The sequence below is a fragment of the Emys orbicularis genome, chromosome 14, assembly GCF_028017835.1.
Source record: "Emys orbicularis isolate rEmyOrb1 chromosome 14, rEmyOrb1.hap1, whole genome shotgun sequence".
Classification (NCBI taxonomy): Eukaryota; Metazoa; Chordata; order Testudines; family Emydidae; genus Emys; species Emys orbicularis.
The window spans coordinates 25,498,695-25,513,445 of NC_088696.1; the positions used below are offsets into that span (position 1 = coordinate 25,498,695).

General features: G+C 40.1%; 2 protein-coding genes across 2 annotated transcripts in view; one reads left to right on the forward strand and one right to left on the reverse strand.

Annotated features, from left to right (window-relative positions):
• The window catches only part of ITFG1 (integrin alpha FG-GAP repeat containing 1), a 214,537-nt gene extending 200,972 nt beyond the window's left edge, over positions 1-13,565 (reverse strand). The window contains exons 1-5 of the mRNA XM_065416532.1: positions 13,343-13,565; positions 9,005-9,074; positions 7,765-7,907; positions 6,014-6,071; positions 3,766-3,840 (exon numbers count right to left, since the gene is read on the reverse strand). Of these exons, the coding sequence (XP_065272604.1) occupies positions 3,766-3,840; positions 6,014-6,071; positions 7,765-7,907; positions 9,005-9,074; positions 13,343-13,514 (518 nt within the window). The 5' untranslated portion in view covers positions 13,515-13,565. The remainder of the gene's footprint in view (positions 1-3,765; positions 3,841-6,013; positions 6,072-7,764; positions 7,908-9,004; positions 9,075-13,342) is intronic.
• A 122-nt stretch (positions 13,566-13,687) lies between these two features.
• PHKB (phosphorylase kinase regulatory subunit beta) overlaps positions 13,688-14,751 on the forward strand; it is a 210,278-nt gene continuing 209,214 nt past the window's right edge. Inside the window, exon 1 of the mRNA XM_065416341.1 lies at positions 13,688-13,836. Coding sequence (XP_065272413.1) covers positions 13,770-13,836 — 67 coding nt within the window. The 5' untranslated portion in view covers positions 13,688-13,769. The remainder of the gene's footprint in view (positions 13,837-14,751) is intronic.

The following is a 14,751-nucleotide window of genomic DNA, read 5'->3' on the forward strand; positions in this document are numbered from 1 at the left end:
AAAAAGATCTATAAATCTTCAAATAACCTCTAGTAAAGGGAAATGCTCTTATTGAGAATGATATTAAAATGATGCTACTAGCAACGATTACATTTTAAGTAAATGGGTTACAGATTTGCTAAAACCTCTCACTGTCTATCTTTGATAACAACGTATTAGACTAATATCAAGAATAAAAAAATTATTTAATTATACACTGCTTAAGGTCCAGGAAGATGAAAGTTAGAAAAGCTGATGTACTGTTTCTATGGAAACAGGTATAATCTGATTGACTTTTCTAGTTCTAAAGGGCTTCTCTTGACACAACAGCTAAAAAATGCCCCAGGGAAATTCAAAACACTTCACAACAAACCATTTCTTTTAAAGTGATGAGCATCAGTGTTGATTATACACACAAACAAAAAACCCCAACAGCTGTCAGAGACTAACTACATCTGTATTTACTATGCAGCAAATGTCATTGTACATTTTCATATTAATACAAACTACTAAATAGATAATCAGATATTAACTGGAACTTTGTAGTAGTATCTAAAAGTTGCAAAAACAGCACGTTCTGAGACTCAAAACTGCTATTCATTACTTGCGATTTAATTTAAGCAGACATTACTAAAAAACAGAGGTGTGAACAGAAGAGGGGGGCTGTACCAGTGAAATGATGTAATAGTAATGTACAATTGATCTAAGAGCCTGTGTGTCCTAAACGCCTAATGAAATTGACAGGAATTGAAAGAACTCAGTACATCAGAGAATCAGACCTAAAGATGCACATATTAGTACATAGGTGCCTAAAGCTAAGTACTCCCATTACTATTAGTGGAGGCAACCAAGTTTGAATTTTTTTGCTTGGATGTGTCAGCCATTTTTCTTTTAAAAAAGTTTTTGAATTGTTTTCAGAGCTAATATAGCTGTGAAAGAGTGAGATGTGTTCATTTCTACTTTCACGAACCAAGTTGCTATCTATATTCTGATTCTAGACTCTTGTTTAGCAGTTATTTCTTTTCTTCCACTGGTAATGAGTTAGGTGATCTATGTTATCTGTACACGGTAGCAATACAATAGGCAGAGAATACAGCTTGACTTTCCAAATAGGTTAAGACTGGTTGTTCAACAGGTATTCCCCTCAACCTTTGTGCAGGCAATGTGTTAAATTTTCAGTTTTACTGAGTTAAAGTAAGTACACCCAAACTAAATAAACTTTATACATAATCAGGCAGTATCAACTGCACAGTCAGCCAAATTCTCCTTAGAAAATTAAAAGTTTAAATTAAATTGTTGGGTACAAATTAAATATTTCATATTTAAATGTACTAGAATGTTTATACAAATTACTTTCTATCTTCAATGAAGTTCCTCTATCTAGAAACCAGAACACTTTCCACATATAATTTGGTAAAGAATATGAAGTATAGGCCCTACATACCCTACTTAACAGTTGTTCATGGAAGGGTCATGCTAGTAACCCAGACTCCAATTTATGTGCCTGGTAAGTCCCAGTCACAGTAGGTATTACTAGCTGAAGTGATCCTTTTCTTCACCAGGCAGGATATAGAAATTAGCACTTTGGAAGGGTGAACAGTCTGTGAGCTGCTCCTTCAATTTGTGAAGCTCAGAACCAGGATCATGTTTTAAGTATCTGAGAGCATACTGTGCCAAATAGGTTTTTGATCTAAATTCCCAAAGAAAAAGAATACAGTTCTTCACTATTAGTTTTCTTAGCTAACCTCTCATTCTCATTTTCCCTATAGGCATTATATATTTTTTTAAAACTGTCTCTAATATTAGATGGGGATGCATGTTCTTTTACCCTGCTTTTACTGCATTAGCCATGTCTACAACATATTCTAATTACCAAAGAAAGTCCTTTGCTCAGGGTATAACCAGAAATCCCAGCTAAGTTAAAATTTTTATTCCAGTATTCACTAGCAAGTCTTTTACTGAAACCAGCTTTTTATTAAAGAGATTCATATTCTGTTCCACTGCTCTTGAAATTCTAAAATACGAGACACAGAACTATAAGTTTGCAGTTATACAGATATAGGAAAGGGCTTTTATTTTCTCACTGCTGCTCTAATCCTGAGGAAAAATGCATCTCTCTTTCTTGCTAGATCTCTGTTCTTTTAGGATAGGTCTGCACTTGAAGCTTGGGGTTTTTGGTCTAAATTCCCAAAGAAAAAGAATGCAGTTCTTTACTATTAGTTTTCTTGAAGCTTGAAGTATTTGGGGGTATGATTCCCAGCTTGAGATGACATAATTGCAATAGCTCTTATAGAACTAGCACACTAAATATAGAGTGTAGCCTGGGTAACATGGGGGGAGGGGAGGAGGAGAGAAGAGGCTAGTCACCCGGTATATCCCATTCAAGACCCTAGACATATACCCTCTTAGACATAATAGTTTCTCTATGCAGATATATTTTACTTGGTGAACATTAGATACTATAATGATAGGTGCTATAGAAAACCCTAAAAAAAAAATTAAAAGGTTAGAGAACAGTCTTGGGATAATTAAGTCAAGTTGTTGTCCCTGCAAATATATAAGTTTAGGAAAAGAAAGATATAAACCGTATCTGAATAAATATGGAACTGTTAATTCTGATGCATACGTTCTCCCTACATCAAAATACCCACATAACAGTATTTAAAAATGAGTCAAATAAAGCTTTTAAAACAAAAACAAACCCCCCACAAATTTGGAAGTAAATGTTCTCTTGTAAATTGCCTCTTGCTTAAATAAGGCAATTTCAAAAGCTAAAATTCTACAAGGTATTACTGCACGGGAATTAGTACTGCATATTTAAAAGCAAATAAAATAAATAAAAAAATGGAAGAACTTAATATTTTCATATCATGCATTTGATTTTTTTGCTGTAGTGTAGGCGGAAGGTGCAAAAGAGATCCCCAGCCTATTTTAATACACGAGACTGTTCCCACAAGGAACCAACAAGTAAGTGGAAGAGAGGAAATGAAAATAAGACAATTATAGACTTAGTCCAACAGTAATCGCTATAAACAAAAACCAACAGCATTCACTCAGTTAAAATTTGTTCCAAAGGTTTCAGGCAACACAGTATCAGGAACGAATTTCAACTTTAGGCAATATTTTACCATTAATCTCTGAACCAGCCAAGTGTACCTCTGTATATGTCAAAACTATACACACTTTATGCCTCAACCTGAGCACATGAAAAATATTGCACAAATTTTTCATGTCTATTCCCTAATCAATAGTGGACAGCCCACTGGTATCTGCTGACATACTTTTGTATTTACATGAATGGAATCTTGTGGTGTATTAGACCAAATATAAGTTATAGGCTTCAGTGTGTACACAGATGACAGTCTTTTTGTTACATATTTGTACAGCGCCAATTAAAAAGACACTGGCATCTATGTTCTACCATAATAAAAATAAATGCAATTGAATTCATTACCATTGTACACCATAATAGCTGCAAGAAACCACCATGTACTTTCTCATATCAGCCACCATTACCCAAGTTTTAGGTTCTTGAAACCGCCACAGAATTTCTAGTTTATTAAACAGAAGTGCACAGAAATTAGATCCTATGTGCCACAGAGTACACAGAACATTGCTCCTATGATATCAAGAGGAAGAGGGTCAAAACAAGAGCTCTATATCTGTACACCACCCACTCAACATGGAGATTTTATGCACTTACACTGACAGTAGAATTGGGTGTGCGAACAATTGATATAAAAATTCATGTTACATGCTAGTAAATAAGTAAACATTTTAGCTTACCTGCCTATCAGTATCTGAGGCCTATCTGATTCATTTGTGACACCAAAGACATCAGGAATTAAATCACCATTGAAGCTGAAAATGTAAAAACAAGCTGTGTCATCTTATCCTTTATTAACAATTTTCAGTCTGACTATTATAAATCATCCCTCTGTATTTGGGACTCTTAAGAATTGAAGAGCTTGATTCTGTGCATTCTTCTATGAAGATTCAGTTCTAATCTGCACTACAGTAGAACATCAGAGTTATGAACAGAGTTACAAACTGACCGGTCAACCAGACACCTCATTTGGAACCAGAAGTATGCAATCAGGCAGCAAAAGAGGTGGGGAGGAAGCAAATACAGTGCAATATTGTGTTAAACGTAAATTACTAAAAAATAAAGGGAACGTTTAAATCAATACACCTACAATCCCTACCCTAACCAGACTATTAGAATGATTTATTAACTATCTCCCAGCCACCATCCATCTAGCAGATCTCTCCACCTTTCTCCTCAACCCTCCTACCTTAATCTCCTCACAGGTCCTATCAGTTGTGGTAGCCACCCTACTTCTCCTAGGTCAATGCTGACTTCTAAGCTTGCCTACAACACACACGGAAGTAAACAGCCTCAGCAAACATGAAATTTGAGTTCACCGATCACAGAAGGGCTGCTTATTTGAGGTTGCAAATACATACATACTCGATCATAAGCCGGTTCATTTATAAGCTGACCCCCCCAAGATGGATAATAAAAATGGAAATTTTTTATGACCCATTCATAAGCCGACCCTATTTCAGGGGTCGACAAACTTTGGCTCCCAGGCCATCAGGATAAGCTGCTGGCAGGCCAAGACGGTTTGTTTACCTCAAGCATCTGCAGGCACGGAGGTAAACCTAAGTAAACAAAGTGTCCCGGCCTGCCAGCAGCTTACCCTGATGGGCCGGAACAGCAACTGGTGGGGACATTGGGGGGGGGGGGGGCGAACTGGGGTTCAGGGAAGTAACCCCTGTGACCACCTCCCACATGACCCCACCCCTAGCCTGGGGCCCCCACACTCTCCCCATCCCATTGCTTCCCACCTTAGCTGGGGCGGGCCAGGTGAGGATGTTCTGGCCTGGCTGGAGCTGCTCCAGCAGGCTGGGCTGCACGGCCGCAGCCTGCCAGCCCCGGAGCTGGAGCTGCTTTGGAGGTGGGGGGGAGGGGGGGGGAAAACAGCGTGGCCAGAAGCATAGACTCTGGCCCCGCCTCTTCCCTTTTGGTTCTGCTGGCTGTGCTGCCTCTCCTTGCCCCCTTTGTTGGGGGGGGAGGGGCTGTGTCTCACCTCTCCCTCTCTATACCCGTTCATAAGCCAACCCCCTTCTCTGATGCTTCCCTTCTTTACTAAAAAAATTCGGCTTATGAACGAGTATATAGGGTAAGTAGTATGACAGATGCATGGAATATTCAAAGACATTACTGTAGTATCTACTTTATAAATGTTATATGTTTCTGTTTGGTCTAGGGATTATATTCTAGCTCCACTGGGGGAGGTACAGGAGTTTCCTGCAGGAACTAAGATCACTTGGCAGGGACAGGGATAATTAATGTGAATCAGTAGGCCTGTAACAAGTCTAGAGAAATCTCCACCCTGGGGAAAACTGCATAAACTGATCTGATTGAAGACACCTGGGCAAACAGAGAACTGAGAACAGTATAAAGTGACTATCTGACTACATGAAGAGAGATCACTCTCACTGCATCCAAGAACTGACATGAGACTATGACAAGAGATACAGACCTTGTGAGAGAACCTGGAGTACTAAGAAACCTACTAGGGTCCTATGTAGCAGACAAGTATTATCTCGTAAGCATGCATGTAAGCTATTTATTGTTTTCTCTGTAATGCTTTTGTTCTGAATAAATACTTGGTTTTATGAACACTGGCTGGTCACTTGTTAACCCTGTCATTGTCCCTGAGAGACCAGGACTGCAGATACAGAATTAAAGACAGATCTATTGAGGTGATCACGGTAAATTGCAGCCTAAATGCCTGGTCTAGAGGCTGCGAGTCATGAGACTTCACCTTGAGGAAATGCAACAGCCTGCAGCCTGGATGATTTCATGTTGTGTTTTTAGTATTGGGCACATTTCAGACTTAAGATATTTGGTGTTTTAATTTGACATTGTTAAACAAACTAAACACTTAAACATTAAATATTTAACATTTATGTTCCAATTTATTTCTGCAAGTTTTGTTCAAGATAAGATGCCATACATACTTACTCCATAATTAGAGGCTCATCATGAAAAGTTTTATTTAACACAGTCTTACGATTAGAATCTGAAAACAGAAAAAGCATTCACTTGATTAAATTGCACACGTTTTATGACACCCAGCCATCTTTATTATAATATATTCTTTATTAACTTTAGGTCTTCCAAAGCTATTTAGTGATTTTGTTTGTTGGCCAGTGATTTTGTTTGTTGGCCACTGTCAAAAACACAGCCAGCCTTCAGCACAAACAATATAACTGACTGCTTTGAGCTCCATGTAAATTCTAACTGCCAGCACAAAGAAGAAAGGCAATTCAGAGAGAAAGGAAATTCCAACTCTGGAACTTACCCATCCTTAGCCACGTGGTGGCTCAACAAAATTACAAAAATAACCCTTACCACAAAAGTCAATTTCTACCCAGGTTAGTAATCTTATAAATTAATACTAAAATGTAGATTGAAGCATGTGAAAATGTGGTTAATAAGGATAATCTGAACCTGTTGGGACAAAAGCGTATCCAGATATAACATTTGCACAAAATGTACCTGAAAAGTATTCTTTATTCAGGGTGTTGTTTAAGACTGTAGCACAACGTAAATTGGAAGGAGTAATTATCAATGAGGAGACTATGTGGAAGTGTAAACTGGCTGGGTGTCCTGCACTGCTCCCCCCACAGACCCCTCAAACCCCACATCCAACTGTCCCTGGCATATCTCTGTCCATCCCTGCTCAGAGCGGTCAGTTATTGTTTCCTTTCACCCCACACTTCCATTTGCTCCCATCTTCTGTCCCCCACTTCCTGGGTGTGCACCAGTACCCCGCCCTTCCATCTTCCACACCTTCTATCTCGTGTAGGTATATAACGTTTCCACTAACACCATTCTATGCCTCTCATTCTCCAAGCTCTCAAGGTCCCCTGAATCCCCTAAGCCAACTGGCAAGAAGGCCTGCATCTTCCTGTTTGTGCCTCACTTCATGTCAACCCTTCATATTCCTCCCAAATCCTCTGATCATCTCATGTGCTCTCCTGGACATGCTCCAACCCATTCCCCCAGTCTGCTACTTCACAATCCATTCCCCCCACTTCTGACTCAGCCTGGCAGCAACAGTACCTGAAGTCAGAAGTAGCTTGATTTATACTTCACAAATATTTTAATATTGAGTGTTTAAATATTGCTTTTAAGACACTTAAAGACTCTTTAGCCTTCCCGTCCCTCCCCAAACCTTCCCCCTAAATGCTGCTTCTCAGCAAGGTCAACAAAAATCAAATAAACTTGGAATTTCTAAACCAAACCATTTTATTAAATGTCATGAGCCCATAAATGTTAGGATAATGTTGACAAATGAAGGAGAGGTAAATTTTCATAATACTGTATCCTATTTCTTACGCATCTTCCCCAGAGAAACTTTAGCCTAGGATAAAAATAATTATTGTTAAGGATGTGGGGAAGTTGGGAGAGGGTAGAGGCAGCGGGGAAGGGGGGGGAGAGGAGGAGGGGCGAATCTGGTTTATATTTAAAAAAAATAGCTCCAACTTGAACCGTGAATTGGCTATTGCTACTCCATTATAAAGGGACTGATTTTTTTTAATCCTCCTACCCACTGTAGTTCTAGTACAAAATTTTATGTAGATGTGAAACTGCAGATCTGCTATAGATGCTTGATCAGTATTTCTGTTATAAACACAAATAATAGTTATGTTGTCCAGTAAGTTATAACTTAAGTATTTTTTTGTTATTTAACAGCAACACCAACTTACCTAATGTTTGATTGCGTCCCCAGAAAATAATAACCGATAATTCATCAGTGGTGTGATTTTGTGGTTTTGTTGTCAGAAGGACGTCCATTTGTGAATCACCATCATAATCTCCAGGAACCACACTGGTTATGACACCCTGATTTCTACAATTATAAAATTAAACATTTAAATGTGCAAATGGATGTGTGATTAAAATCTGTGGGCCCCTAAAATATTGTACATTCATAGACTAATAATGTATTTTCTTTTTGAAATGGTTAATATTACATTAAATTTTGTAGGATGAAAGTTTTAGCCCTAAGTCTTGGCAGACATTCTCCAACCCTATCTTATACACTCTTCTCACACTCCCCAGTACTTGCAAAACCTTACTAGTTCCATACCATAGCAACTTATCACTGCAGGCCCTTAAAAGCTCTATTTTAGACACAAGGAAACCTTCTAGTTTGATCCCAGTAGCTAGATCATAAAACATGATGTCTAAGCAGTAGGGACCAGAGCTGTAGATTGGGGCTTCAGAAAGCCCTATCTTTTCTCCTTTGCTGTGTCTTATTCCTTCTCCCATATTATCTTTTGTTTTCTGCTGTCGTTCTTTTGGTCCACACACACATTGTTCATTGAGTATCTGGGCTTTGTTTCTAAATGAGAAGTTTGAATGTCAGTGCACCTGTACTCATGTGTTGGCATGTGCAAATGTGTGCCTATTCTGTGCATGAGTACTCAGTTTGTTCAAACTCATATACAGTTACACACACACATGCACATATGAAAGATGTAAATAAGGATATTCAGTTTTCTGTGCACACAGTAGGTGGGCATTTGTAAAGGAACTGGAAATCAGGCCCATATTCTGCATTAAATAAGTGAAGCTGAGATTGTTCCATCTGTTTTAGGAGGAAAAGCAAAAAAAAAAAAAAAAAGGGAAATGTATCTAACTAAACATAAACCCTATAGATTACAAAATTCTTATTTCCCCACCTTCTCTCAGAGGATGCATAACATCTAGGCAAGTACAAAAAATACCAAATGGCCTTTCATGACATGATTCAGCAAGCTCATCTTTCAAGTTTAAGCTTGAATTCTACGGAGAAACTGAATCATGTAATTAAACAGACAAAAAAACAACCCAGAAAGAATCCTAATCATGCTCCCACTGAATCTTGCTTCCAATTTAGTCAGTCTTAACCAAAATGAATGTTTCCATTATATCATCATTAAGATATTATGTATCAATACTTACATTGACAACTTGACTTTGGGTTTAAAATACGGCTCCTTTTGGTCTGCCAGAAAGATAAGTAATTCATTGCCTGAAAAGGAAGCATATAAATAGCATTAAACTAATGAATAAACCCTATTAGACATTGGTTTTATGAGAATGAACATAATATTTAACAAGGTATGGTTGAGACTGTTTGCACCTCCAAATATAATTGCTCCTCCCAGCTAACGAAAAAGAAATATTCAAAGGTGACTAATGAAGTCTCATTTCCTTCTGCTTCAAAAGAGGTAGAAGGGGAATATTTTTTTCACCAGGGCACTGTGAGCTGCATTTCAAATTGAAGTGAACTTAGCTCCAAAAACCCTGGAAGCAGCTAGATTTTTTCTCTATTTCTGCAGTAGAATTAGAGATGTTGGGTCTGAAAATTGGCTAGATAGAAGTGCTAATTTTGGGTTTTTGCAGTGCTGTTGCACCAGTATACTTTGGGATCTAGATATTCTTGATGCAGTAGGAGCAGCTAGACTTCTTCTCTATTCTGATGATAGAACTTGAAAGCTGGAGTTAAAAAAACAAACACAAAAAACCACCAGTAGGATACAGGTATCGCCAGCTTTTATGTTTAGCTCTGGTGTAAGAGAAAGTTCTTTCTCCTTTAGATATCTTGGGGAGTGGGAATCAAGGTATCACGCAGTCACTCTAGTCTAAAACTAATCTAGGAAATGGACACTCAATAGGGTCCAAAGACAGCATTCTAGAAGGAACACTTGGCTGCCAAAAGTACCCTGAGAATGATTAGAGCTGGCACTGCTTCTGGAGCTCTAATGTTACAGTACCTCCAATGTGTAGCAGCCTGCCCACCAACCCCCTCTTTGTACTGGTCTTCAGATAACTATTAGCAAAAAAAAGCTGTGTTATTTTAGTATTTTGCAAGCCTTGTGTCAATGAAATCTAAAGTTCAAATAATTCAAATAATCCAATTGGAAATAGCAATACTTATTTATTTTAGATGGACATTTTCATATAATGCCAAACCAGAAAAGAGGAACATGTATATGCAATTCTGCTGTGCAAAAGCAACCGTAAGTTAGTCATCCTATGTAAAACCTTAATGTTTACATACATATATCTGAAAAATAATGAGCCAAACATCAAATATCTTCTAATATAATCACACAATTATCAGTATTCCTTTTAACTCTAAAATAAAATTTGTTCACTGCATATTCCAGCTGAGTACTTCCATACAGCCATGTTTAGGACTGGTAACATTTAAACAATCCAACTAAACTTCAAAATTAATTCACACCTTTGCTGCTGCTATTGTATATTGGGGAACAATTTCCTGAAAAGTTGAATGAGCAGAACACAACTCCAGTCATTTTCAGTGTAAATATCTTATAGCTGTGAAGGACAAAAACTTCCATTTTTAACATGGCAGTTTGGCATCTGCAAAAAGCACTGAAAATTGATTAGAAAACTATGTATTTTGCCATTTCTATGTATCCATGATTTCCCAATTTACTTTTTTAGCACGAAAACAAGTCTTTCATCTCAACTTCAGTGGTTTGATTCTGATGTAAATATGCAGTAGTGATTGGATATTGTTACAATTTGGCAGCTGTTATGTGGCCTAAATGAGATTTAACCCCAGCAGGTGGACTTTCCTATCATAAGTTATTATACAATTTGACACCAAGAGTTTGCTTAGACTAGAATCCCAGGGTAGTCTGAAAAGGCTAAATCTGAATGGAAAGTGATTTACCCTACAATCCTCAGAGATGCTTCTTCCCACAATATAATGATATACACCTCTGCCTTGATATAACGCTGTCCTCGGGAGCCAAAAAGCTTACCGCATTATATCGAACTTGCTTTGATCCACCGGAGTGTGCAGCCCCGCTCCCCCCCCCGCCCACGGAGCATTGCTTTACCGTGTTATAGCCGAATTCGTGTTATATCAGGTCGCGTTATATCGGGGATAGAGGTGTATTAGCAAGACCAATAAGTAAGCTTGCACTGCCACAACCCATGTTGCATATTTTCTGTCTTCACAGTTAGATATTTAGTTCATTTCACAATCATTAAGTTTATTTAAAAATAAATTAAAATGATCTTACAGTATTTAATAATATTTTAAAATTCTTAAGCATGTGTGTTCTTTCAAGAAAGATGCTGTAAACGGTTTCAAGCCTCAGAGGAGCAAGACAAAAACGATCACCGCTTGAGATTTCTCCTACACCTTAGGAAAGTCACAGAATCGTAGGACTGAAACGGACCTTGAGAGGTCATCTAGTCCAGTGATATAGACCATCACTGACAGGTGTTTGTCTAACCTGCTTTTAAACAGGGCTTTGGAGCTGTGCTCCGGCTCCGCTCCAGCTCCAGGCAAAAACCTGCAGCTCCACTGCTCCGGAGCTGCTCCGTGCTCCAGCTCCGCTCCAAAGTTCCGCTTAAAAAATCTCCAATGATGGAGATTCCACAACCTCCCTAGGCAATTTATTCCAGTGCTTAACCTCCCTGACAGTTAGGAAGTTTTTCCTACTGTCCAACCTAAACCTCCCTTGCTGCAATTTAAGCCTATTGTTCTTGTCCTACCCTTAGAGGTTAAAGAGAACAATTTTTCTCCCTACTCCTTGTAACAACCTTTTATGTACTTGAAAAATGTTATGTCCCCCCTCAGCCTTCTCTTCTCCAGTCTAAACAAACACAATTTTTTTTCAATCTTCCCTCACAGGTCATGTTTTCTAGATCTTTCATCATTTTTGTTGCTCTTCTCTGGACTTTCTCCAATTTGTCCACATCTTTCCTGAAACGCGGCACCCAGAACTGGACACAATACTCCAGTTGAGGCCTAATCAGTGTGGAGTAGAATGGAAGAATTACTTTTTGTGTCTTGCTTACAACACTCCTGTTAATACATCCCAGAACGATATTTGCTTTTTTTGCAACAGCGTTACACTGTTGACTTATATTTAGCTTGAGATCCACTATGACCCCCCAGATCCCTTTCTGCAGTACTCCTTTTTAGGCAGTCATTTCCCATTTTGTATGTGTGCAACTGATTGTTCCATCCTAAGTGGAGAACTTTGCATTTGTCCTTATTGAATTTCATCCTAGTTACTTCAGACCATTTCTCCAGTTTGTCCAGATCATTTTGAATTTTAATCCTACCCTTCAAAGCACTTGAAACACCACACAGCATGGTATCAGCCACAAACTTTATAAGTATACTCTCTATACCATTATCTAAATCCTTGATGAAGATATTGAACAGAACCAGACTCAGAACTGATCCCTGCAGGACCCCCACTCAATATGCCCTTCAGGCATGACTGTGAACCACTGGTAACTACTCTCTGTGAACTGTTTTGCAACCAATTATGCACCCACTGTAGCTCTATCTAGATTGTATTACCCTAGTTTGTTTCTGAGAAGGTCATGTGAAACCGTATCAAAAGCCTTACTAAAGTCAAGATATACCACATCTACCGCTTCCCCCCTATCCACAAGGCTTGCTACCCTGTCAAAGAAAGCTATTAGATTGGCTTGACAGGATTTGTTCTTGACAAATCCATACGGACGGTTACTTAGCACCTTTCTATCTTCTAGATATTGGCAAATTGCTTAATTATTTGCCCCATTATCTTTCTGGGTACTGAAGTTAAACTGAGTGATCTGTAATTCCCTGTTTTGTCCTTATTGCCCTTTTTATAGATGGGCACTATATTTGCCCACAGAACATGGGCATTGATCCTGCTGCCTCTCGCATGCTAAACAAGCACTCTACCACTTGAGCTAATTCCCCTAGAAGACATAACATTACTTCAATTTTTGTTACAGGCATCTTCAGTACAATGCTGATTGAGGGGTAAGGCTACGACTATTAAAGGACATATTTTAGACTATAATCCACTGATAATACAATATTGTCCCAAAGTCTCCCTCTGACAAAAATGTCAATATTGTTTCACAGAGATGAGAAGCCCTTGGCCGAAGGACTTGTTAACACTCACACCTTATTTTGTGATCATAGATACAATTAGGAATTACTATCAAGACTATTAATATTTAAGAGTTACACCCACTACTTACTCCCTTGTTACGTTATATAAACATAATTGATGGGCCTGCCTATATGGGGTGCACCATTCCTCAGCTAAGGGGCTCGGAGACCACAGAGGTAGGTCCGGTATGAGAAGAGAAGAGACGATCCATGGCATTCAAGCCGTTTCAGTAACCAGTGGACTGCGCCCCATCTCCGCTGCTAAGGGGGCAGCCTCACCCCACCCTACCCCATTGCCCCTAGAGGCTGGGGGCGCTCCAGTCCCCCAGGGGCCCAGCCCCTCCCGCACTTACCGCCCCTCAGCACGAACAGGTCCGTCTGCTTATCCGAGTTAAAGTCCCCGAAGGCCGCCAGGGTCCCGAAGGCCTCGGCCCCGAAGAGCTGGGCGGTGACGTTCTGCAGCCCCCGGCCAGCCCTCAGCAGCCCGAGGAGCAAGCACAGACCAAACAGGTAGCAGCGCCCCATCCTCCAGCACCTCCAACCCACTCGCAGCCTGCCGCGGCCGCCGCCAGCATCACTTACGGCAGCGGGGGGGAGGGGCCGTCACAATCCCCCCTTCACTTCCGGACTGACTGAACGGACGCATTTGCGACAGTGTCGCGGGCGTGTTTACGGCCGGTCAGGGTAACAACAGCGGACGGAGCCGTGCTATCGCCTCGGCCTCTCCCCGGTGGAGCAGGCGCGCGGGGAGGGGAGTAGTAGTGGTGGTTTTTCCGCGCAATGGCGTCGCATCTGGCAGACGTGAGCTGGAGGATGTTGGAGCTGCGAGCCCGGTCTAAGCGCTCAGGTCTGACCCCTTTGCCTGGACGGGGAGGGGGCTGCGGGGATCTGTTTGCTTGCGCCCTCGCTGAGAGAATGGGGCTCGTCTTGTTCTTCTAACCTCTCTCAAACGAGCCCCGCTCTCCCCCCACTCCCCACCTCAGCTGTGGCTGTCACTATTTCTGGCTTGCTTGGCCCCCCGGCAGCTTCGCAGGTCACTCAAAGGGCAGCTGCCACGGTGGAGTTGAAGTCACAAGTGCTGCTGCTGCACGGTTTTCTTTTCATTTTCTTACCTAACGCTGATAAAGTCTGAGAGAAAATTTGAGGCTTGTTCAGGGCTATGGTAACGCGCATTCTCTAGCCCCGTGGTGCACTTCCCCATTAAACTACATCTGTCCTTGCTTTCACAATAACTGACAGAGATGTAGGACCCCCTACCTGTAGCGCAAATTTAGATCCCTTTCTAAAGCCTTAACCTTTTTGTTTCTTTTTTCATCCTCACACCTTGCACAGTAAAAAACAAAAACTGTAACCGATCTCATTCGTTTGGAAATAAATTATTTTGGATTAATTTTAAGGTCATTTAAAAAATCTGCTACTCTGTTGATGCATAACTTTGCTGAGACATTTTAAATTCATGAGTTTAATGAGACATTTAAATTTCAATAAAGTTCAGCTCAGCACATGTAAACGAAACTGGTTTGCTTCACACATCATTGTGTTTGACAAGCTGTTGAACAGTAATGTATTCTGAAACCACTAATATATTCTTGCATCAAAATCATGATCTTTTGTCTAATTTTGCTGAGAACCACAGATTAGACTTAAATTCCATTCCCCTGAGATGAAAATCCTTGGTTTACTTAACAATTTATTGCCATAAACCAGTGGTTCTCAACGTGTGGTCTGTGGGCCACTTGCAGCCCAGTCAGCACAGGGCTGC